General features: G+C 44.2%; 1 protein-coding gene across 5 annotated transcripts in view; it reads right to left on the reverse strand.

Moving 5' to 3' along the window:
- Positions 1–24,555, reverse strand: part of CDK5RAP2 (CDK5 regulatory subunit associated protein 2) — a 162,496-nt gene that overhangs the window by 130,152 nt on the left and 7,789 nt on the right. For 4 of the 5 annotated variants that reach the window (XM_040631798.1, XM_040631797.1, XM_040631796.1 and 1 more), the window contains exons 2-5: positions 21,881–21,948; positions 18,718–18,785; positions 3,845–3,955; positions 348–424 (exon numbers count right to left, since the gene is read on the reverse strand). In XM_040631798.1, the coding sequence (XP_040487732.1) occupies positions 348–424; positions 3,845–3,955; positions 18,718–18,785; positions 21,881–21,948 (324 nt within the window). The remainder of the gene's footprint in view (positions 1–347; positions 425–3,844; positions 3,956–18,717; positions 18,786–21,880; positions 21,949–24,555) is intronic. The other variant, XM_040631799.1, reaches the window with a different exon arrangement.

The following is a 24,555-nucleotide window of genomic DNA, read 5'->3' on the forward strand; positions in this document are numbered from 1 at the left end:
TATCTTGGTGGAGACGGCTAAGTTCTGAGAGCACAAAGGGGACTCCTGAGGGCGCTGGTGATGTTCTGGTTTCTGATCTGGGCTGTGGCCCCACGAGCTGTGTTTGCTTAGTGAAAAGTCGTCACGCTGTCCCCTTAAGATGGGATCGCTTTCCCCGTTAAGTATATTACACTTCAAGTTTGTTGAGAAACAATTAAATAAAAACGAACACCTCCTTGGCATCCTCAGGGCCCAGCGGGAGCCAACTGGCTTAGAAAGCACAAGGCTGAGTTTTACTGCCCCACCCAGCCTCCACTACCGGGACCGCAGGCGCCCTGCGAGCTTGTGACAGGATGACAGGTACTCACGAGGCTTTGATGAGCAGCTGCTCTCTCTCCTGGAGCTCCCGCTTCAGACTCTCTACTTCCACCTTGAGTTCGATGTTCTTCCAGTCAAGATCAGGAAAGAAAAGAAACAATGTAAAACACAGAACACACGAACGTCTGGTCTGCGGCAGGGAAACAACTTTCAGCACAGACTAACTTACACGATGCTTATAATAGGCAGATGCTAGATTCAAAACCTCATTAGCCTCGGGGCACAAGGAGAAGGGAATTATTAAACACTGGTGGTCTCAAAAGAAAGCCCTGGATTTCTCAAGACTTGGAACAATTATGTAAATTTCCCAAGCATCTAACAGCCAGCGCATTCAAACATCGAGGCATAAATGTCATACAAGTGAGGCTGATTTAAAAATTGTTTGCCCTCCGCCAAGCAAATTTACAAGCAATTCTGCAGTTTGCTTTTGCCATTCCGAGGCAATTACTTCTGGTTGTTTACAATCATGCATGTGGTGGCTGTAGCAGTGGGAACGTGTTACAGCTTCAAAAAAAACACACACACAAAAAAAAACCACACAACAAGTGGATGGGTAAGTGGGAGGCCACATCACTGCCCGTCTCGTTTCAGTGGAAAATCTCAGGGCTCTTACAAAAGAGCCACAACTGCAGGGGGCAAGCTGTCTGTAAGGGACACCATGGTGTGCTCCACCCAGCCACCCTCCTCTCAGCCGATTGGAATGAAGGCAGTCGCACATGGCCTTGGGCTGCTAACTCACGTGAGAACCCAAAGACAGAATCTCCAGCAAACGGACTACAATGTGAGACGGTGGGGCAGTGATGGGCTTCCCAAACTGGTCCACAAGTGTATCCCAGACAGAATATTCAATGAACTCAAGTAGGAGACTGCGGTCTGAGTGTGTCGTTTGCACGGGACTGCTATAAACCCAGAATTTCTCTGAAATCTTACTCCTGCTTTCATAATTCACGCCAGTTTTACATTCTACTCCATAATACATGTGTACCATTTTAAATAAAAATCCCATTTCCAGTAAAATTTACAATCTGGGGGGATACGCCTTCCACCTTTCGGCCAAGCAGCCCTGGGACGAATGAGGACCCCAGAATGAAAAGTCAGCCAGAATGAAAACCAATCCGTTCACGAGGACAAGGGTTCAAATTCTGCCTCCTCTCTTTACCAGGAGGAAACTGTCGTAAGTCAGCGGCTGCTCATGTGTTCCTTCTGCCACGTCACAGATACACAGCAATCACACGTGGGGCTCAGCCCTGGGGACACCGTAGTAAACAAGGCAGACCCAGGCCCTGGTTTCACGCTAGCACCAAACACGAAACTGGGAGCACCAGCCTGTAGTCATCCTTGGAAGCACAAGTCCAGGAAGGAAGAAAGCAGAGTTTCTCCTCTCGGGCCACTCAAGCATCAGATGAACAACACAAGCGCACCTGACATAAGGGATGTGAAGAGCAAATGAGCTAACAGACGAGAAGAGCCTAGCAGACAGGGCTCAACACTTTCGTCAACAACAGGAACGAAACAAGTCATCTGTGAGGCCAAACTCTTTCTAAAAGAAGTTGATCTTTGCATAAAGGACACTGCAGGCCAGTGCATCGGTCTTTAACTGGTTTTGTGAAAACCCTTCAAACAAAGGATTCCTTCTGTGTGGGAACTGACACCAGATAGTCTAAACCACTTTCTGACGAAGTAACTGGCACCCTAACCCAGGAATCTAAAAGGATGGAAGACTCATGTGTCCACTAGGCTGTTTTTCTCAAGCCCAGTCCCTGCAGTTATAAACTTATACATGCGATAATTAGTTTCCAAACCAAAAATCAAGACACAAGAGAGCTGAAAATGGAATATCATTATAAAAAAGAACGAAGAAGGTCTTAAACCACTATTAAGGAAAGATATCCAGGATATTGTTAAAGAAAAATGCAGAACAGAACGTGCCTGCATTTATGTAAAAAGGGGGTTTATACACACACACACACACACTTGCTTGTATATACATAAAACCCTGCATCAATGATTATAGTATCGGTTAGATCTGGGGAACTAGGAGACAGCGTGGATGAAAGTCTTTTGTGTTCCCTTGATGCTTTCTGAATTTTGAGCCATGTACTTATCCAAAACCTTGAAATAAAAGTACAATTAAATCAAGTCATCTAATCAGACTGTATAAAAAGAAAAAAAGCTAAACAGCATAGGACGATGAGGTCAGCAGGCCTGCATTCAAAATCCACCTCTCAGAGCAGCTATGTGACATCAAGCAAGTTACTGATCTTCCCTGAACTTCAGTGTCCTCTTCGTAAGATGAGGATAATCTCCACTGCACAGGGCTGTCCTGACAATTAAAATAAGATGATGAATGTACAAATGCCCAGCACAGTGCCTGACACACAGCAAGACGTTAACACGCTTTGGCTCCTGATTGCCCTAGAAGTAGGTAACCGTTACATACATATAAAATATTTTAGGCTATTGGTTTTTCCTCCAAACTGTGATTGCACCTTTACTCCCTTCTAGAAAGGGGGACATTGTCATTGTCTTTCCACCCCCACACTAAAGGAAAAAAAAAAAAAACTGTCTTAAGGGACAAGGGGGCTTTTCAATTCCTGAAAAGGCTCAGAAGTACAATAAAATCCCTCTTCAAGACAAATCCATTTAAGTTCATCTGCTGAGACTCAAGGAGAGGTCCTTTTCGCTCTTCAAAAGTTTCCACTGGTGCAAACTTCAGAACAGAAAAGATGGAATAATTCCCAGGCCAAGGGCTAATCTCCTGGAGAAAACCAAAAACTGGGCACAGAAATATGGTTCATATTCAAGTCTTTTCAAGAAAGCCAACTTCTGTTTTCCACTTTCAGGCAGAGCCCCCCAGGTCAAGACTTCAGATGGGAACAGACGTTTTTCTGACAGTTACAAACAAGCACACAAGGAATCCAGAAGAGTCACAGCACGGAAAACTGACATCCTAACTCCGCACTGCCAAGGGAAGTTCGGTAAGACAATGATGACAATTGTCAAGCGCCGACTGTGTGCTGGGGCTCTTCGTCTGTCATCTCATTTTAATCCACACAAACAACTCTGTGACAGAGGGATCATCACTTCCCTCTGCAGGCAAGCCCAGAGCGCTGAGGGGACCTGCCTACGGTCACACGACCTAGTTGGTAACAGTAGTTACATGGAATCCGCAATTCCAAAGACATCCCACCACTTCACTGCTTTTGTCTAAATTACAAAGAATTAAGAAAAGGCAATGGAAATAAAGACAGTAAATCAGAATTCGGATTTTAAAACGAGAGAAAAGATTCCCTTAAAATTAATCTTGTATCTCTTTCCTTAATATTAAGGTCAACCTATTGTCTTTATGTTGCCCATAATCAATTCAAATTAAATGAAACAGCTCTGTCTATTCAGGCTAACTCTGAGAACAAATATTAATCAAATTTCTGCTGGGAAGGACTATGAGCAAAGACAGCGGGGGTGGCAGTGAGAAGTGGGACCTCACAGTTTTATAGACGTGTTCGGTGGGGCCATCAAATTCCTGTTGCATTCTTTCCTCCAGGAAATAGATGCGGAGCTTTAGATTAAAGTTTTCTTTCTTCAATTCAGTGATTTGCTGGAAAATAAGCACAGAAGGGTTATCGAAAGCAAGGCCTAAAGCGTGGTACCTACATTAATCCCCATAGCTCCTACGGCTACGAATGGACTGAAATGTTAAATACTACAGAAAACTTCCATCTGCTGCAATTGTACCAACCCAGGATTAAGTGGTTCTCAGTAGCCAAATTTAAGACAAGCTGAGCACTGCAATGATACTGACTGAGGAAAGAACTGATGTCTCCACACTGATAATAAGTAAGGAAAGAAAGAAAATGGAAGGAAAGTAAGAGGCAAATCTCTTCTTTACAAAAGACATCCAGTTAATAAATGAAGAAGAATAAAAAGAGCAGAAAACCACCATTATACAACCACTAAGGTAATAACTGATTCGGGTAGGAATCGGCAGTGCTAAAAGCATTAGATAAAAGATCACTGGAGAACATGATATTCACCCAGCTTCAAGATATGACCCCACAGATGGCTTATTAATTGCAAAAGGAAAAGCTACCATTACTATTTATTTATTTATTTTAAAATGTACTTATTTGAGGGGCGCCTGGGTGTCTCAGTCATTAAGCGTCTGCCTTCGGCTCAGGGTGTGATCCCAGAGTCCTGGGATCAAGCCCCACATCAGGCTCCTCCGCTATGAGCCTGCTTCTTCCCCTCCCACTCCCCCTGCTGTGTTCCCTCTCTCACTGGCTGTTTCTCTGTCAAATAAATAAATAAAATATTTTAAAAAAATAAATAAAATGTACTTATTTGAGAGAGAGAGAGCATGCACATGCATGAGGACAGGGAGGAGGGAAAGCGAGAGAGAGAATCTCAAGCAGACTCCCTGCTGAGCACAGAGCCTGACACTGGGCTCAATCCCATGACCCCGAGATCATGACCTAAGCCTAAATCAAGAGTCGGATGCTTAACAGACTGAGCCACCCAGGCGCCCGAGCCACCCAGGCGCCCTGGTACCACCACAATTTAGAAATCCGGTAGACACCACCTAAATCAAGGGACTATATCAACTATCACCAGTGGTGGGACAAACTGACATGCCGTGCCTCCCGAAATAAATCACTGAAAGCAAACGACTTCATTTAAAATGTTCCTGCCCACAACTTCTAGCCTGTACCTGATCAAGGAGTCCACCAGACAAATCCAAATAAAAGGAAATTGCAAAATAACAGGACTGAACTCTTCAAAAATCTTAACAACAATCTTAAGGCAAAATGGTTTGGGAACTCTTCTTAATAAATGGAAGTAACAGAGGCATGCTTACTAAGTGTGATGAAAACATACAATAAATCCTGAATTTAAAAAAAAAAAGTCCCATGAGGATAAGTGGGGGAATCTAAATAACAACTTGGTATTAAGTAACAGTATTATGAATTTGCAAGAGAATGTCCTAAGTAAGAGACACATGCTACGCACTTAAGGATGTTGTCATGATGTCTGCAATTAACTCTCTAATGAGTTGGGGAGGGACAGAAAAAATAGGAAATGTAGCAAAATATTAATTGATGAATCTAGATGTAGAATATATGATTCGTTGTTGGGCTATTTTGCAACTTTTCCATAGATTCGCTTTGCTTGTTCATGGATATGCCCATAGACATCATGGGTCATAAAACAAACCTTAACAGATTTAAAAGAACTGAAATCAAACCATGTTCTCTGACCATAATAAACTTAAGCTAGAAATCAATAACAGAAAGAAATTGGAAAATCTCCAAATACTTAGAAATTAACACATTTCTAAACAATCCAGGGGTCAGAGAGGAAGTCTCAAAGGAAATCAGAAGATATTTTGAATTAAGTGAAAATGCAAATATATAAAAATTTGTACGTTGCAGTTAAAGTGGTGATTGGGGGATATTTACACCATTAAATACGTTAGAAAACAAGAAAGTTTTCAAATCCACAATCTAAGCTTCTACCTTAAGAAGATATAAGAAGAGCAAAATAAACCCAAAGCAAGCAAAATGACAGATATACTAAACATAAAAGCAGAAAACAATAGAATGGAAAGCAGAAAAACAACAGAAAAAACCTATTTAAAAAGATGGTTCTTTCAAATGATTGATGAAATTGATACACTCTGGCAAGACTGGTAAAGAAAAAAAAAGAGAAGACATAAGTTACCAATATCAAAGAACAAAAGAGAGGTTATCACTACAGAGCCCACAGCAATTAAAGGGACAGTAAGAGAATAATGCATACAACTTTATGCACATAAACTGGACAACTTAGAGGAAATAATACAATTCTGTGAAAAGCACAAATTATCAAAATTCACCAAAGAAGCAATAGATAACCAGAATAGTCTTGTATCTATTTTTAATATTGAATTTGTAATTAAAACCCCTCCAGAAAAGACAATTCCGAAACAAGACGATTTCAGTAGCAATTTCTACCAAATATTTAAAGAAGAAATAACACCATTTCTACACAATCTCTTCCAGAAAACAGAAGGTAAGGGAACTTCCCCACTTCATTTTATGAGGGCAACATTACCCCAATACCAAAATCATACAAAAATATTACAAGAAAACTATAAACTAAGTCACTCGTGAATATAGATGGAAAATCCTCAACTAAATTTTAGCAAATTGAAAAAACAGATTAATACATCATGACTGGGATTTATCCCAGGAATGTAAGGCTAATTCCACATTCAAAAGTCAATCCATGTAATCCACCAGACTAAAAAACTAAGAAGAAAAAAATATAATCGTATCAACAGATGCAAAAAAAGCATCCGACAAAACCCAACAGCCATTCAAGATAAATACTCAGCAAACTAGGAATTAAAGGAAACTTCCTTAATCTGCTAAAGGGTATCTACAAAGAACTCATACATTTACAAACAACATATTTAATTAAAGATGAAAAATGCTATTCCCCTAATACTGGGAATAAGGAAAGGATATCCACTCTCACAATTCCCATTCAACATTGCATTTGAAGTCATAGACAGTGCAATAAAGCAAGGGGAAAAGGAAAAAAGGAATACAGTTTGGAAAGGTAGAAATAAAACCCATCCTTGTCTGAAGATAATATGATTATCTATGTAGAAGATCGCAAGGAATCTACAAAAAAGATCCCAGAATTCATGAGTTTAGCAAAGTCAATATGCAAATATCAAGCATATTTCGATAAACTAGCAACAATTGGAAACTGAAACTTTTTAAATGCCATTTTACAATACCTCCAAAAAATGTAAACAATATATTCATTTATATATTTATATATTATATTATAAATATATATTTTATAAATATATATAAATATAAAACTAGTAAAACATTATGTATGCTCAAAACCACAAAATGCTGAAGAAAATCAGGAACCTAAATAAGTGAAGAGACTTACCAAATTCATGGACTGAAAGATAATATAATAAAGATGTCAATTCTCTCCAAACTGATCTATAGATTTGACATAATCCCAATCAAAATGCCCAGAGGATTTCTTGTAGGAAGAAACAAGCTGATTATAAAATTTATATGGAACAGTAAAAGAGCTAGATGGGTGAAAACAACTTTGAAAAAGAATCCAATCAAACAGATTACATAAATAGACCCATACAATTACAGCTAATTGATTTTTGACGAAGCTGCTCTTAACCTTAAAAATAAAACTGGCAGTTCTTCTGCCAGCAAAGATGGGTTTACTCAGGAATAGCAGAGAACTGCAATCCAAGACAAGCAAGCTATGGCAAAACCAAAGGCCAGTAAGGGAACAAAGGCAAGAAATGTTGTTTTACACAGGAAAGGGGGACGTCAGGAACGGCACTGGGGTAAACTGGGAGCTGAAAGTATGGTGGCTTCTCACTGGATGACAGTCTCCCATTGGCTGGCTGTTGCCAGGGGAATAAGAAACCTTCTTTCCATTCATATGCCTTCATTGAAAAAGTGTCTGTTCATATCTTTTGCCCATTTTTTGATTTGATTATTTGTTTTTTGGGTTTTGAGAAGTTCTTTATAGATCTTGCATACCAGCCCTTTATCTGATGTACTGTATGTTGACTAACATATAATAAAAATAAATGGGAAAAAAAAAAAGATACCTCCTGCTGGGATAGTAAAGTACTATCTAGGAGCAAGGACCCTCTCCTCCTGCCGGCTCTGAGACTGACAAGTGACAGGGCTGAAAGCTCCCTCTGCTGGCCTCCAACTCCATTCTAAACAAGGTTTTCCTTTTATTAATTTTCACAGTGCAAATACAATTCAATGGAGAAAGAATAGTCTTTTCATTTTCAACAAATGCCGTGGGAACGACTAGACATCTATCTACAAAATAATAAACCTGATCTAATGATTAGACATCTATTTACAAAAAAATGAGCCTCAACCTACATACCTTAAACAAGAGTTAACTCAAATTATATCACAGATCTAAATGTAAAATATAAAATTACCTAACTTTTAGAAGAACAGACAGGGGGAAATCCTGGGGACCTAGAGCTAGGCAGAGTTCTCACCTATAACCCCAAAGCCATGATCCATTTAAAAAAATTTTTTTGATCAATAAACTGGGCTTCGTCAGAATTTAAAATATTTGCTTTGAAAAATAATGTTAAGAAAATGATTAGACAAGCTATCTAAGGGGAGAAAATATATGCAAATCACAAATCCAACATAGGAACTGTATCTAGAATACATAAAGAACTCCCAAAATGTAATTATAAGAAAACCATCCAATTAAAAAAAAAAAATAGGCCAAAATTTTTCAAAGGAACTTCACAGAAGAAGACATATAGATGACAAATAATCACAAGAAAAGATTTTCAACATCTTAAGTCATTAGGAAAACAGAAATTAAAACTGCAACGAGTTTTAGTACCTACTGGAATGGCTAAAAAAATTCGTTTGAATTGAGAATATCAAATGCTGATGAGGATGTGGAGCAAATGGAATCCTCATAGTCTGGTGACGGGAATGCAAAATGACACAACCACTCTGCATAACAGCCTGGCAGTTTCTTAACCCCAAAAAAAAAAAAAAAACCTCCACTTACCATATGACTCAGCAATTCCAGTCCTGGGTATTTACCCTAGAGGAATGAAAACCTACATTCACCCAAAAACCTGTACACGAATGTTTACTACAGCTTAAATAAGAACCACCAAAATCTGGAAAGAACCCAAATGTTCTTCAAAGGGCGAATATATAAAGTGTACATCTATATGACGGACTAATACTCGATAACTATGACACACACAACAGCATGAATGAACTTCCAAGACCTTACGGTAAGGGAAAGAAGTCAGCCTCAAAAGATTACATTACTGTGTGATGCCATTTATAAGACATCTGGAAAAAACAAAATTATAGGGACTGAGACCAGAGCATTAGTTGCCAGAGGTTTGGGGTGAAGAGAGGGTTTGACCACAAAGAGACAACACATGGGAATTTTTTGGCATTATGGAATGTTCTGTATTCTAACTGTGGTGATGGTTACATGAGCCTAGAACTATACACACATATACGAAAAAAAAATTAATATATAAATTATATTTATATAATTTATAGTTATGCTATATATTATAAATATATATTACATATTTATATATAATAAAATAAATAAAAGTTTAAATATATTTTATTAATATAGATATAGATTATGACATCTTACAAGGGAGTACACATTTGTCACAACTAATCCAACACTTAAAACTGGTGAATTTTGTTCATCTTAATTATATCTCAATAAAGTTGATTTAAAAAGAACTAAAGTGGAATATAGTAAAATAGGTGATAGCTGTACTTGAATGTTAATACAGCCCCACGGTGGGGGGTGGGGGGGGAGTGGTGTTCCAGCATTTTAAAAAATAATTGGTAAGAGCATATAATACTTTCCAATGAACATATTTTTAGGACTGGATAAAAGAAAACGCTAAGCAGACTCTGCATCAAACTGTCTGTCCTTGGCCCTCTTGTTAATACTTAAGTTCTCAGTTTTGTCGCTAACAAGAACAGCACAAGAAACAATCGTTAAGTTCATTAAGGCCTCCCTTTAAGTGTTCTAAGGAAACAGCACATAAAACATTCATTCAAACAAAAAAGTCTACTCCACCAGATGCTTCCTATAAAGAGCAACCTTATTCTATTACTCAGCTACCAATAAAATATTTATGGAGGTTGCTTAGAATACGTGCACTGTACCCACCACTACAATTCTGAACAACACTTGAAAGAATATTTGTCCTATTTATAGGTAAAGGAGTTTTAAACAAAACAAGAGAAAGGTAAATCAGCCTTGACAAGGTTAATACCAACTCCAGACAGGCCCAAGTGAACACAATGAAACACAGGCACCATCTTTCCCACAACACCAGCCCCATTCTCCGCTTAATACCACTTCCCTCGTAAGGTTTTCTCTGACTAGCCCCATCACTGGACTGGAGACCCTTCTAAATGTTTCCACAGACCCTCTGCTTTCTTTACAATAGCAAATTCTCACACCGCACTGTACCAGCGGGTACCCTGCTTTTCTAACCAAGCCATCTCCAGGAGATTGGGAGCCACGCTTACCTTGTACATTCTGGTCTGACACGTAAGAGACAGCCACTAAATACTCAATGGCTGCCTGGTAGGCTAGATGGACACACTTAAGAATTTCTTGGGGCACCTGTGTGGCTTGGTCAGTTGAGGGTCCAACTCTTGGTTTTGGCTCAGGTCATGATCTGGGCATTGTGGGATCGAGCCCCATGTCGGGCTCCATGCTCAGTGGGGAGTCTGCTTAAGATTCTCTCTCTCTCTCCCTCTCCATCTGCCCTCCCCCCACTCACTTGCGCTCACTCTCTCTCTCTCAAGAAAAAGAATTTCTTGAAGGCAATGTGATGCAAGGAGAGTCCCAGGGGCTTTAGATTCAGATCTGGTTCCCATCACATCACTGATTTTTGACCATCACTCTAAGAATTGAACTCCCTGCCATGGGCACAGACAGTTGTCTGATCTGGCCCCCGCCCTCCTCTCCAGCTTCATTATCATCCTGTCCCTCACACACCATGTTCCCACCTCACTGGCCTCCTTTCTGGTCCTCAAATACACCAAGCCCGTCTGCCGGGGGCACTGGTGGCTGCTTCGGTCCCATGCTCTCCATCTCAGCTCAGAGGCTCGTTCTCACTACCCAACTGAAAGGGGCCCCCATCTCTGGGACCTCCACCAAGTCACTCCTGAACACATAACTCTTAATTTTCTTGCTAGAACTTTTCACAATCTGTACTCCTTTGTAGACATATTATTATTTATTATCACACTGATGATATGACTACATTCCACTTCTGGAGGACAGGGACACTATCTATCTGTTCATGGCTGTTTCCCTTGAGGTGTTAGCACGGTACCCGGAACACAGTGGATGCTCCATCAGCACCTGTTAGCTGAGTGAACAGACGGATGAATGAATACAGTCCAGACCACCTACTAGGTGTAAGACCTTAGTCAAGTTCATTCTTCTGTGTGCCTCGATTCCTTTTTATAGATTAAAGGAATACATATCTCAGAGACTGATTATAGGATTAAAAGAAATTAGTTAGAATTTTTGGTATTGTGCCTAGCACAACATAAGAATTTAAAATATATTAATATTCTTCTCATTTGTATTTTTCCCTTTAAGAGAATCTGATTCAATAAGAAGGAAAAAAAAAAAAAAAACCTTGAGCTGGAAACACTGAAAATAACTTACCATATAGTAGGAACAAATACCCCCAAAATAAAACCCACCAAATACGACTTAGAAACTTAATGCTGAAACGTAAGCTACTACACGAGCTGTACTTTGCCCCATCCCGGCCCCTGGAGCCCCAGGACTGTTGTGGAACTGCGGTCATCTGAAATGGGAACAGTCCAACGTGATTACGGGAGGTGCTTTCCAAAGCTGGAGAAAGGCTACGGCTCAGCAGCAGGACAGACTCTGAAGGAGCTGCTGTCACTCTGGCTTCCTCCCACTCCCACTCCCTGTTAAAAGACTTGCCTGGCTTAGAGCTCCATCAGGAAGGGAAGAACAACAAAAACCAACAACATAAAAAAGAATCAGGGCAACTCCAACCAGGCCCCCCTCTACTGAAATCTAAGCAAGGCACCTAACTCTGGAGATCAGTTTCAGTGGCTTGTGAGAACCTGGGCCCCCGAAGCTGAAGCTCTCCCCACCAGATCATCTTTGGACTCAAGGCAGCAAGGGCGAAGAGCAAGGGCCCTGGGGTCACCGGAAATAGAACTCCCAGTGCCACCACTTGCGAGCCATGTGACCTTGGGGAAATTATTTAACATCTTTGAGCCACTGTTGGCTCATCTATAAAATAAGGATAAAAATCAGTTACCTCACAGGAATGTCATGACAATGACAGGAGTTACAGCACCTGGCAGGCAGGAAATAGAGTATAGCTTTCAAAGGAATCCATGTCTCACTCAAGCCCTCGACAAACAGATCTTCGGGCCATCATCAGTTGTTTTATGCTCTTTGAAAGTCCAAAAACTGTTAGACCACTCACCTAGACATCACAGAAACCATGACCTCCTGCTGCCCAAAGTTCACCTCTGCTCAACAGTGCTACACATGAGATCATTCTGCCAGCAGCAGCTAAGCGAGGTTCGTAAAATGAGGACATTTTGGAATCAATTTTGGATTCCAATACTCTCCCTCGTGTCCTCAAATCACGAAAACGGTTACTAGGCAAACATCTGTTTATTCACAAACAATACTGTAGCCATAGCAGAATTTAAAAACTGAGCCCCAAACAACACTTGGAATATAACTACATTACGAAACCAATCTTTTTATGTTCTTTTCAGCCTAGTGTTCTATCTTACATATTTTCCATGTTGTTGCAGAATTATGCATCGTGGTCAGGTGAGATGACTGCCCTAGGTCCCACTGAACTGGCTCACAGCCAACTATTTAGCCATTCCTATACCGAGCATTTATGGACTCGGTGGGTCTCGTGGAAAGCGGACAGGCTTTCCGATCAAAAAGACCAGATTTAACTTTGCCTTCTTTTAGTTTCTCAACACACCAAGCTCACGGGCAAGTCATCTGATCTCTCCAACCTCATCTGTGAAACAACGTCCTCAGGAACTTGTTGCAAGACAAAGAGATAACAAATGTAAAATATAATTCTCTTGTTCCCAATTTTTCACAATGGTACACAATGTGACAACAAACAGCTTTACACACAGAGCTTTTTCCTTCCACTGGGTTGTTTCCCCAGGACGAATTTCCCCAAAACAGATTACTGGGCTCAAGAGTAATACTATTTTTATGACTATCAAAATCTCTTTCCAAATGGCCTTCAAAAAGATTGTAAAAATTTATACTGCCCGGCCTGCCACCTGGCCAGGTTCTGGAGGGCACGAGCAGGACGTGCAGAGGTGTGAGAACATACAGCATTCAATCTGATAAGTAGGAGGCCAAGGACGAGCCAAAGCACTGATGAACCCTGCACTTAACAGAAATGACCAGAGAGCCCACCAGCCAGAAGCCAAACCTGAGTCCCAAGGCCCTTGGTGCTGGCAAGGCCCATCTGGAACACAGCCAGCACCACGGACAGCAGCCACAACCCCCACTCTGCCAGCTATAGACTGTCCTCAACCACGTCCACTGACCTGCCTCCCTCACGGTTCTTGGTCTTTTGCCTTGTTCCAATTACACCCCTTCTTCTCCCTTCTTAGCCTCACCTGGCTGTATTACTGCTTGCTCTCCTATAACCCTGGACCCCAGCATGCATGCCCCCACCCCGATTACAAGCTCCACCCCCCTTCAACTACGGGGTCTCAGCCACCATCTCAACGACAGCAGCCGGTCCCGTGTACTGAAGGCCTGCTGCGCCGAGCTGTCCCTGGCGTCCACCACTTCATCTGCATCGCAACCGCATGAGACAGAAATCCTTTTCCCGTGTCACAGACAAGGCAACCAAAACGTACAGATCTAGCTTCTTATACAAGGTCATACATTCATTTAGCCAACAAGCATTTATCAAGCGCCCACCATCCCATTAGGTTTCGTGCCGAGAACCAGGGATAGAGTAGAAGAGACAAACGTTAAGCAAGTACATAAATAAAACACATAATTACAAACACTTGTAAGATCCATAGTAGAAAAGGCCGGGTGCTGAGTGCCTGCTATCAGAGAGAATAATGGGGGTCTCCAGTGAGTTGGGGAAGGAGTTGGGGATGGCCTCTCTAACGAGGTCACATTAAAGCTGAGACATGAAGGTCGAGGGGCCTGCCATTCAAGGAGAGGGAGAAAGGGGATTCCAGGCAGAGGGAGGAGCACATGAGAAGGCCCTACCCATGTGGGTTAGTGAGAGCAGCCCATGCGGCCCGAGCACAGGGGGTGAGGGAGAGACGCATGTGCTGACCTCAGCACCGACGGACGAGCCCATCACACAGGGCAGGGTCTCACGGACCATGGTGAGAAGTTAAGGATTTCATTCCAAGGTCAAAGAAACTTCACAGATGGAGCAGAAGAATCTGGACACTGCTGGGGCCTAGCAATGTCCCTAGAACCGAGGGAGTTGGCTGTAATAAACCGAGTCCTCAGATTAGAGTGGACACACCAACATTTGTCTACCCACCATGTGCCAGGCATCCAGTCAGGTGCTTCCCAAACCCTCAGGACCACTCTGATTCCAAGACAGTACTGGCCCCACTTTACAGAGGGCTTCTGGAAGCAGCTTAACCAAGCTCGTAGGTCAGTTAGTGGCAGAGCAAGACCTAAAGCCCCATTCTGGTCACTCTCCAGTCCATGCCGTACCTGTAAACCATGGTGCTAGCTAAGCTTCCCGGGCAGCACCAGTGGGGCGGGGAGGGGCTCTTCTCTGGTAACAAGTAACTCACCACCGAGAGGTCACAGAACGAATCTAGCGATGCAAACCTCCTAGATTAAAACACTAAATTTGACCAACTGCCTCAGCTGAAACCAGGAATTGCCAACAAAAAGAACTAAGGGCCCGGATACAAGAACACTAGCACCTCAGGGCAGGTGGGTGTGAGACAAGAGCCACAGAACTTACCCAAAGGACCTAATCTCAGAACATGATGATACACGCACATGATACTCATCAAAGCTTTGTAAGAGTGAACAATTAGAAATAACCTGGAATGTTCCACAGGAAGAGATTATGTAAACTATGTTTCAAGCCCTCCCTTTTAATACAAGTCTTTTTGAACTACTGGTCATTAAATAATTCTATCCACCATACTAACAGAGATGGAAAGCTACCCATGTCATTCTCTGTCCAGAGGTCACAGAAAAAGCCAGAATTAAACTCTTCTATGAACAGCTAAAGAAAGCTACATGAACTGATATGCTGAACCACATCTGGGTCTTCCCCACTCACCCAAAAAATTCTGAGAGCAAGAGAGAGAAATCAATTAACTCTAGCGTCCAGAACAGGTCTCATAATAGCACAGTCCTTTACAAAACGCTGCATCTGCCAGGTCTCCTCGGGTCCAGGAGCCCCCACTACACCGTCAGCTAGAAAGGAGCAGTAAGACAGGCTCCTACTGAAGACCAAACTGACTGGCCAGCCTCCTCCCCTAAGGCCTGCCCTGCCGGTGATTCTCGCCTCAGCTAATGGGCTAGGAGACAATGGATCACCAGTTTCAAGACCCAAAAGAAAGCAAGCGGCTTTCACACGCTGGAGTGAGGACCTGCACGGGACAGCAGAGGGTGGCAGGAAAGACTGCCCTTGCAGAAGACCTGCTTCCCAACCTGGGTAAGTCCACGCCATCCCTGGGCTTCAGAGCACCCACATGTCCAATGAAGGGATGGGATGAGCTCCCCCAGATCTGGGACCCTGCCCACCTTCTGAGCCATCCCGACCACATCCTTGTGCTCCAGCATCACCCCACGCAGCAGCCCATCACCAGGCTGGCTGCTCCCTCCTCGCAGCACCAACCCCTGGGGTCTTTTAAAGCACAATTCTGGTCATTTCCCTCCAGGGTTAACATCCACCACTGGCTACCCTTCATCTTCAAGTCAAAGGTCAACCAAAGCAGTGTAACGCACAAGACCCCTGACCCCCGCCTTCTTCAGTGGCCTCACTTGTCTCAGGACCCCTGACATGGCCTCCTTCCAGCCAAAGGGAGCTTACAATCCCCTAAACTCCTTGTGCCCGGCATGCCTCTCGCTGCCCTTGCCCACATTGAGTCCCTGTGGTTGGGATGCTCTCCTGGTCCTCTCACCTTGGCTAATCCCTACTAGTCCCTGATGACCCAACTCAAGGAAGACTTCCTCCAGGGAGGCTTCCCTGAATCCAGGCCAGGTTCTGAGCCCTCCTCCGTACCCCACAGCACTATGTACTTACCTCTGTCACTGCACTATTTCCCTATCCATCTCCCCAACCAGCCTGAGAGCCTTCTGACAGGGACACTTACCTGGTCTTAATCCACCGCAGACTCCCTAGCCCCGGGGCACACAGCCTGGCACAGGGCATATATTCGTAAATATCTGTCGATGAATGGATGAACTCTGAACAAAACCAGAAGGAGGCTGATGTCTTGCTAGACCTTAGCTAATAGACCCTGATGTTCAGTTTCCCAGCATCTGGGACTAGCATAAGAGGAATCATGAGTTCCCCTTTAAATCAAAAGTATTCCAGCCCCTCCTTAATATGCATGCTGACTTTAAAATTAGCATTCAATGCCAAGGGCATTTCCTATAAGCATCCCACAGAAAGTACAGACTGCCTTTACACAGAGATCATACACTTAGTAGCTCAGGCCAAATGGAACATTTCAGTGACTCATAAAGACTTGAAAGGGAGACACTGAGAACACTGTGGTCATTTCATTTTCAACAGCAGAATTTGCTCTGGAAAATGCTACAATAAAAAATATTAATGCCATAAAAACCGAACAGCAGCCGAAGGACCACAGTCATAAAGAAAAAACATAAATCCTAAAACATAGCAGCATAGGAGGCTCCCTCTCGCCTTCAAGAAAAACAGTGTTTAGGTCCTCAGGAACACACCTAGAGAAGGGAGACTTGACTCCCATGGCAGAGTAGAGAAAAAGAAGAGCGGACATCACAGCGGTGAGGAGAAAGAGCTAACACACAGAATGAATTCGGTGTTTGGCTGACCCATGCTTCACAAACACTCACCCACTCAGCCCTCACTGCAGCCCGAAGAAGCAGACACTGTGATCGTGCTCGAGGTAAAGACAAAGGACAGAGAGATTAAGTGACTGGCCCAAGGTCCCCCAGCAGAAGTGAGCCCACGGGCAGCTGGCTCCAGAGGCCGTGGTCCCCAGGTGGCACAGACCGCCTCCCAGAGCACCTCCACCTGTCACATCCTGGCCCTCAGTGTCTCCTATCTACATAACGAGGGTTGGATTCAATTCTAAGATACTTCCCAGTTCAAAAGGCAGACAATAAAGTATGAAACCAACATTCTAAGATTCTGGTAAGTTTTTCTACCCAGAAATAAAATTCAAAACTGTGCCCTTCAAATATTAAATAACTCTGTATCTTGCGGAGCTGCTTTTATATTAAAGGAATGCACATGAAGAGCCGAACATTCAAAGTGCCCAGCTCAGAGCAAGAGCTCAATAAACAGTAGCTATTATTACTCTTATGATAAAACAGAAACAGCCATTTAATAGCAGAGCACGTTTTAATTATACACGATGTGGAATAATCAAATCTCATTTGTTTGAGGCCCCAGACCCCACAGCATAGATCAAGTTGTACAGTTGAAATTAGAACAACTCAAAGCTCAGAAATTACTTGTTTCCATTAGAGATCTGACAAGTCATTTCTTCAATTGGTCACTGGTGGTTTGCAGATAACTGTTAGCAGTAATGAGTATTCTAAATTAAATCCGGAGACAGTACCGCTCCGTTCTGTAAAGACAACTGGGGAGAGAGAAACATAATTGTGGAACGTCCTTCTCTCTGTCCTCCATCTTCTCCCTGATAAATATCTCCTGCGTCTTGCAGAGTATGGATTTCATTTGGCTACAGATGAAGAAGGGTCTAATTCTTCCCCTGATAAATGGGAGCGCTGAACAGGTAACTTGTTAAGGAGAATTGGAATTGGGAAAATAACCTTATTCTCCTGTTCCTTGACAACAAGCCCCCTCCGCTAACAAATGAAAGACACGATGCTGGAAGACACTAAGCTGGGAAGCCAAATGCATCACCACGTAACCCGTCCTCCGACGCTCTGTGCACAGCCCTGGGTACAGGCTGCTCACGTCTCCCTCAACAGCAGCAAAGATGAAGCCTACAAAAGGCAAGGCGGTAGCCCAAGGCGGCGAGAAGAACAATGGTTCTGGAATCCTTAAAAACCTGGATTCCAATCCCGACTCCGCCACTCGAGTATAATGTGACTATAAACGCATCTCTCCTAGGCTTATGATTTCTTATCTGTAAAATGGGGATAATATAAAATACCTCAAAGAGTTATGGCAAGGATTAAATGGGAACCATTAATATCATCCCTTACGTTACAGGGAAGCCTTTGGCCAATGTTAGCTCCTCTCACCGGGCGGTCTGGGAATATCCTCACGTTCGGGACACCAGAAGGACACCAAACTCCCCAAAGCTGGAAACTGCTGATTCTGGCGGAACCCGTATCTGGCCCGGGTACAGAAGGGCTGATTGCATAGGTACGGAACGGTCGCACAGAGAACGCCCACAAGACACAGCACTGCCCCCAACTCCGGCATTATCCAGCTTCGACGCTTCTCGAGAAATACAGCTCCCCCCTGGGCCTGGTTGGGCAGCGGCAGCAGACGTGATTTGTTAGGGAAGATGATTTGGGATCTCCACTTACATTTTCAAAGTCCTTCATGTTCCGTGCTCTGGTGGGAGACACTGTTTCTTCTGACACATCTGGGAGCACTGTAAAAAAAGGTAAAACAGACACAGGAAAATGGCATGGTATGCAAATTGCCCAGCATCCCTTAGGGAACAGAGCCCAGAAAAGAAAAAAAAAAAAGCATGAACAGCTTCCCCAGTATTTTCTGCTGGCATTCTCTGTCTGTTGTGATTTACTGACTTGAGTCTAGGGAAAGCTCTAAACCATTATATTTCAAATATTTACAAATTACTTAAAGTAGCCCCAGTGTAACGTGTCAGAGAACGAGCCCAAAAAATGCACCGGGCATGTGGCCCAGCCGAACTGCGCTGATACGTACTTCCTTAGCGCCTGTCATAAAGTGATTCTGCTGAGCGGGTTACCATCCTCCTGTGTCAGCGATTAGAGCGTATCTAACTGACTGGGGTTGGCAAACTTTTTCTTAAAATGCCAGACGATAAATATTTTAGGCTCTGCAGGCCAGAAACAAAGCCTAAAATCTGTCACAACTGGTCAGCTCTTCTGTTGTAGCACAAAAAACAGCCACAGACAATTCATAAGTATGGAAGCGGTGTTCTAATTATTTTCAAATGCAGGCAGCAGGTTGGAAACTGCCCATCCCTGCTTTCGAGTGATTACACACTCGGCCAATGACCAAAGCTTTCCATGGTTCCTTTCTTCCAACAAACATTTATTACACACCTACTGTGTGCCAAGCGCCATGCTAGGTACTGGGGAAAGAACGGTGAAAGAGTCGGTGAGCCTGTGCCCAAAAGGCTCTGATCTAGGGGACAAGACAGGGGGGTACACTGGCCCCGTGCTCACAAAGCGCCTGGCGCTGTTTAGGTGTTGGGTGAATGTGCACGGAGTCGATGAATGAGTCCATTCTTCCAACAAATGGGCACTGAGGGCCTACTCTCCGCCCAGCACCATTCTAGATGTGGCTACATCAGGAAACAAACAAACAGAGCTGATATTCTAGAGATGGAAATGAACACAATAACAGGACAACTACATAGGATGTGAGAAGGTGAGAAAAGCTATGGAGAAAACTTAAGTGGCTAAGGACTGGAAAGATCCAAGGTGGGGTAAGGACTGCAATTTTAAGTCAGGGGGCCAAATCGGGAAGGTCGCACTGAGAAGGTGCCAGCTGGGCAGACCTGAAGAGAAGGGCAAAGCGAGAAGCCTGAGGTGGGAGCAGGTCCTGTGCACGTGAGAATCAGCAATAAACAAAGGGGACCGCAGGAGAGGAGGTACGTGAGATCCTGGGGGACAGACTGCGCACGGCCTTGTAGGCTCTTCTTGGGATGGGGAGCCGCCAGAGGGCTCGGAGTTAAGGGGTAACATGCCTGGACTTAGGTTTCTACAGGCTCCCTCTGGCTGCCTTGCTGAGAACAGACTGAAGGCGCTTAGAGGGAAACCAGGGGACCAGTCAGAAGAGACTGGAGACCACGGTGGCTTAGAGCAGGTGGCAGGATGATAAGCGGGGGAGGCGTGGTCTGATCCTTGATGTTTTAACGTCACCAACAGGAATAAATGAACTGAAACAGATGAAATACGTAAGCTCGGAGAGGAAAGCACAAGAAGTGAGCCTGGGGAGAGCCAAGACGGTGGTGAGCCTTGAGCTGAGTCTCAGAGGCAGCAGGCAGAGGAAGAGAAAAGGAATAAGAAACTTCACAAGCAAAGGCCCAGAGGTAGGTAGGCATGGCCTTCAGAAACCACTGAGCACAAAAGAGGCTCAGGAGGTGGGCAGGGGCAGACTGACCAGAGCCCTGTGTACCAGGCAAAGGGCCCACAGGCTTGTTTTCCTGGTTCTCAGGCCATGCTCTGCCACCCACCCCTGCGTCCCTACCTAGTCCTACTCATTCCTCAAGTCTCAGCTCCAATATCAGTGTCTTAAAAAACTCATGCCTGACCCAGCTCCCCCACACTGGAGCCCACACCTCCCCCCCACCCCCTCACTGCCTGGCCCAGCTCCCCCACAACAGGACACACCTCCCCCTCACTCCCTTGCTGCCTGGTCCACCTCCCTCTTTCCCCCACTCACAGCACCTTTTTTCTTTGCTCATCACATTAATCCTATGATTTATCATGACATTTCTCTGTTGAACTCTCTACCTTCCAGGCTGGGTCGTAACCACGTTCAAGGTTGAATGCCACTTAGCCCGGGCTTGGCACAAAGCAACATACACTATGGGCTGAAGCAAAGAGAAGGCCTATCAGTTTTCCACTTCTAACTGCCTGTGTGCAGGAAGACCAGAAATTGCTGGATTTTGTGCTTAAGGCAGAAGTTCACAGGTTCTGACAGAAAACCCTGAGGGTGGCCTATAAGTTAAAATATTCTCCAGAAATAAACCTCATGACACTGATACTGTCTGTTCTAAAAACTTCTTCCTTCTGCATGTCTCATCACTTTGGAGAAGAGAAAGAAAAAAAAAACAGAAGTCAAAATATCTCTAAGATATTTTAACAAGGCAAATTATTAGCACTTCCCACAGATACTTATGACAGCATTTGCTTCTTTCAGAAACAAAAATTATGAAGAATGCTTAGCAGAAGCCAAACTGCCCCTCAGAAAGTCTCCTCCTAATCCAGCTTAAACACAATAGACTGCTTATTTACTCAGCGCCGTCTCCTGTGGTCTAACCAACTATTTGTCTCCAAAGGGCAGGCCCGTGTAGGAATGCTGGGCCTCGACCAGCAAATGGAATCCAGCAGCCTGCCAGGAAGGCCTTGGCACACGGACGCTCAGCAGCACGCGGGGCCTTCAGCCACTCGGCGGCAGAGATCAGCAGATCTTCCAAGCCTGACCCAGTCACCACTTGCATGCCCAGCCTCCATGCAGCCGCCCAGTTCGGTGAACACTGGCTGAATCTCTACGAGCCTGGTAGCAAGAAATAAAGCTCATGGAATAGGGCCTATCGTGGAATAGGGCCTAAAGGACATCAATTCCTCCAAGCCAGTGTTTATGAAAGGAGGTAAATAGCAATTCAGTAGGTACATACAACACCGAGCACCTATGAAGAGCACCTCTCCATGCCAGGGCAGGCTCTGGGCCCCAGAGACACCAAAGCCCAGTCCCAGGCTCAGGGCCTCAAGGCCCCCACAGTCAACAGAATGCCTGGCTTTGTATACTTACCACCATTTCCCAAACCAGCAATGGGGCTGATGCCATCCACTTCGTCTGGTAAATTGGGAACAAGGCCACTAGGAAAGAGTATAGGCAGGAAGACATGAGTTAGTGTCTGAACAACAGAGACTGTGAGGACTGCCTGGACTGCACTTGACAATCATCAGGCCACAGGCAATAAGCAACACACAGCTGAGCTACCTGGGAGACATGCAGCGCGGAGGTGAAGAACTCAGGCTTTGGGGCTCTAACACTTAATAGCTGGGTGACCTTCAGTAAGGATGGTCATTCGTTCATTCATCCACTCAGACATCCAGTGTGCGTGTACCGTATACATGCGAGGTGCAGAGGCACTGTGCCAACTCCAAGCTACTGACATTTCTGAATCTTGCTCTACCTGTTACATGGGGAGACCACGCTCTCCCTGTAAAGATTAAATGAGTTCATGTTTATGACACTTAGCACATAGTAAGCACGCAATAAGTGGTTATCTACTGTTTTTGTCTTTACTATTATTGTCATTAATATGCCTACCACAACCAAAAATTAAGCTTTTAAGAAGCCGGCACCAACTCGGATGCTTTAAGAATGTCACACAAAAATGCAAAATCCGGGGCACCTGGGTGGCTCAGCTGTTTAGCGTCTGCCTTCGGCTCAGGTCATGATCCCAGGGTCCTGGGATCGAGCCCCACATCAGGCTCCCTGCTCAGCAGAAAGCCTGCTTCTTCCTCTCCCACTCCCCCTGCTAGTGTTCCCTCTCTTGCTGTCTCTCTCTGTCAAATAAATAAATAAAATCTTAAAAAAAAAATGCAAAATCCACTGATCAAAGAAATTTTACTGGTTGAATTATAAGAAGAGGTTAAGTGAGGATCTGGAGACACTGACAGAAAACTAAACCATAACAGGAGGTGTGGTTGGACACGGAAGACACTACGCTGGACTCTATTCTAAGCTCTGCCATCGACTCTCCAAGCCTCACTTCCTTCATCCCGAAAAGGAGAAAAGCAGCTACCTCGTAAGTCACTGGCAATCAAAGACACAAAGTGCCCAGCAAGGCACCTGGCACATTGCAGGCGCTCCATAAATGGGAGCAAAATATTACTGTCACCAGGAAACATCCAGCGCTTTGCAAATTCATAAAAAGATTCACCGTCGCGAGAGCTGCCGGTGTCCCGACAGTCGGTGCATTTTCGAAGGGAGGCACTAGGGTGCAGATAATTTCAGCGGCCTGGCCAGAGTCACATGGCAGTTCAGTGGACAACCAAGTCCAGACCCCAGGCCTTTTCTGTCTCACCTCCAATAATGCTTCCCTGTCCCAAGCTGTAAACGAAGAGCTGACAGACGCTCAGCTTGACTTCCGGCAGTTTGTTCTCTCCATGTTTCCAAACCCAAATCCACCCTGTTCTGAGGACAATTCTGCCTGATCGCCAAATTCTGGAGCTGGGAATGGACCTTCGTGATCAGAACCAAGCAAAAAGCTGGATATCATAAGGTTCCGACATCAAGAGAATAATGACATAATACGTGTCTGCTATAAAGATAAGTGAAAAAAACTTCAGTAGACTATGCCTTCGACTATGAAACAAAAAAATACACGTACACTAACATCACCTCAAATCCTTCTTGGAAACTAGGCGGGCAATGCATCCATAAAAAGACAACGGAAATATTAAAAATCATCATTTGTAGGAAAATGAGAGATATTTTCCTCCATTTTAATTTTCTATACGTCTTCATTTCCTCCAATAACCATCACTAGAAGAACAAATTCCATTCTCTAAATTAAAAATTAAAATCAAGCTCAACCAGCACCTTTTGCAGATGGTGGCCCAGAGGCACAAAGTCCCACACCAGCTTACTGGTCAAGCTTAGCCTACAGTCTGGTCTGTACATTCCCGATCTGGGGTTCTCTCCACCACAGCCACTAACTTACTACCATTGGCTGAAGTGGCCCATCAATGACTCAAGCCAAGATCAACCACACTGGAAAACTACGTGGCAGGCAAAGCCAAAGAATTTGGTCTTACACAAGTTTCCAACAGGCAAACAATGAAGTTTGAAAAATGACATGTGACATCCCATTTATGAAAAAGAAACCACTATTTAATGCAGAAGTTCCTGCCTGGTTCCTGCCGAATTTCCACTTGGGCTTTACCTACCCTCTTTTAAAATGCTATGAATCTCTGTCACCTGCAATCTCCCGTTGGTTCCAGCCACCCTCCAGCTTTAAGTAGCTCCCTCGTCCCACTTGGATCATTGGCTCTTAGCCTTGGGACTGAGGTTGGGGCTTGAAGGAGCCCCACTAGAAATCAGAACTATATAAGCAAAAGCAGAGGGCTTAGGTACAATTTTATCACGCTATCGATGCAGGAGACGAAGGCCCAAAAGAGGAAGGAATCTCTTGGCTCAAAATCACAAGGGGTTCTCAGCAAAGACCAAACAAAATCCAGGTTTCTCAGGGTCCACATGCCACTCGCTAACCTGTGCCCGGGCCGCCCAAAGCTCCTAGACGAACCTAGTCAGTGCCGGTTTCCTCCCAGGCAAATACAGCATACTCCTAACCAGCTACCATGTGGGGGCACCCACGGTGAACAGGCACCACGCTCCCGACGGGCAGACTCCCGCTGTAAGCCTCACCACGGCCCTTCTGTGATTGGTGGCAGTTTTTATACGTTGCCTTTTTT

This window comes from Ursus maritimus, unplaced genomic scaffold (assembly GCF_017311325.1).
Source record: "Ursus maritimus isolate PB19 unplaced genomic scaffold, ASM1731132v1 scaffold_17, whole genome shotgun sequence".
NCBI classification, from domain to species: domain Eukaryota; kingdom Metazoa; phylum Chordata; class Mammalia; order Carnivora; family Ursidae; genus Ursus; species Ursus maritimus.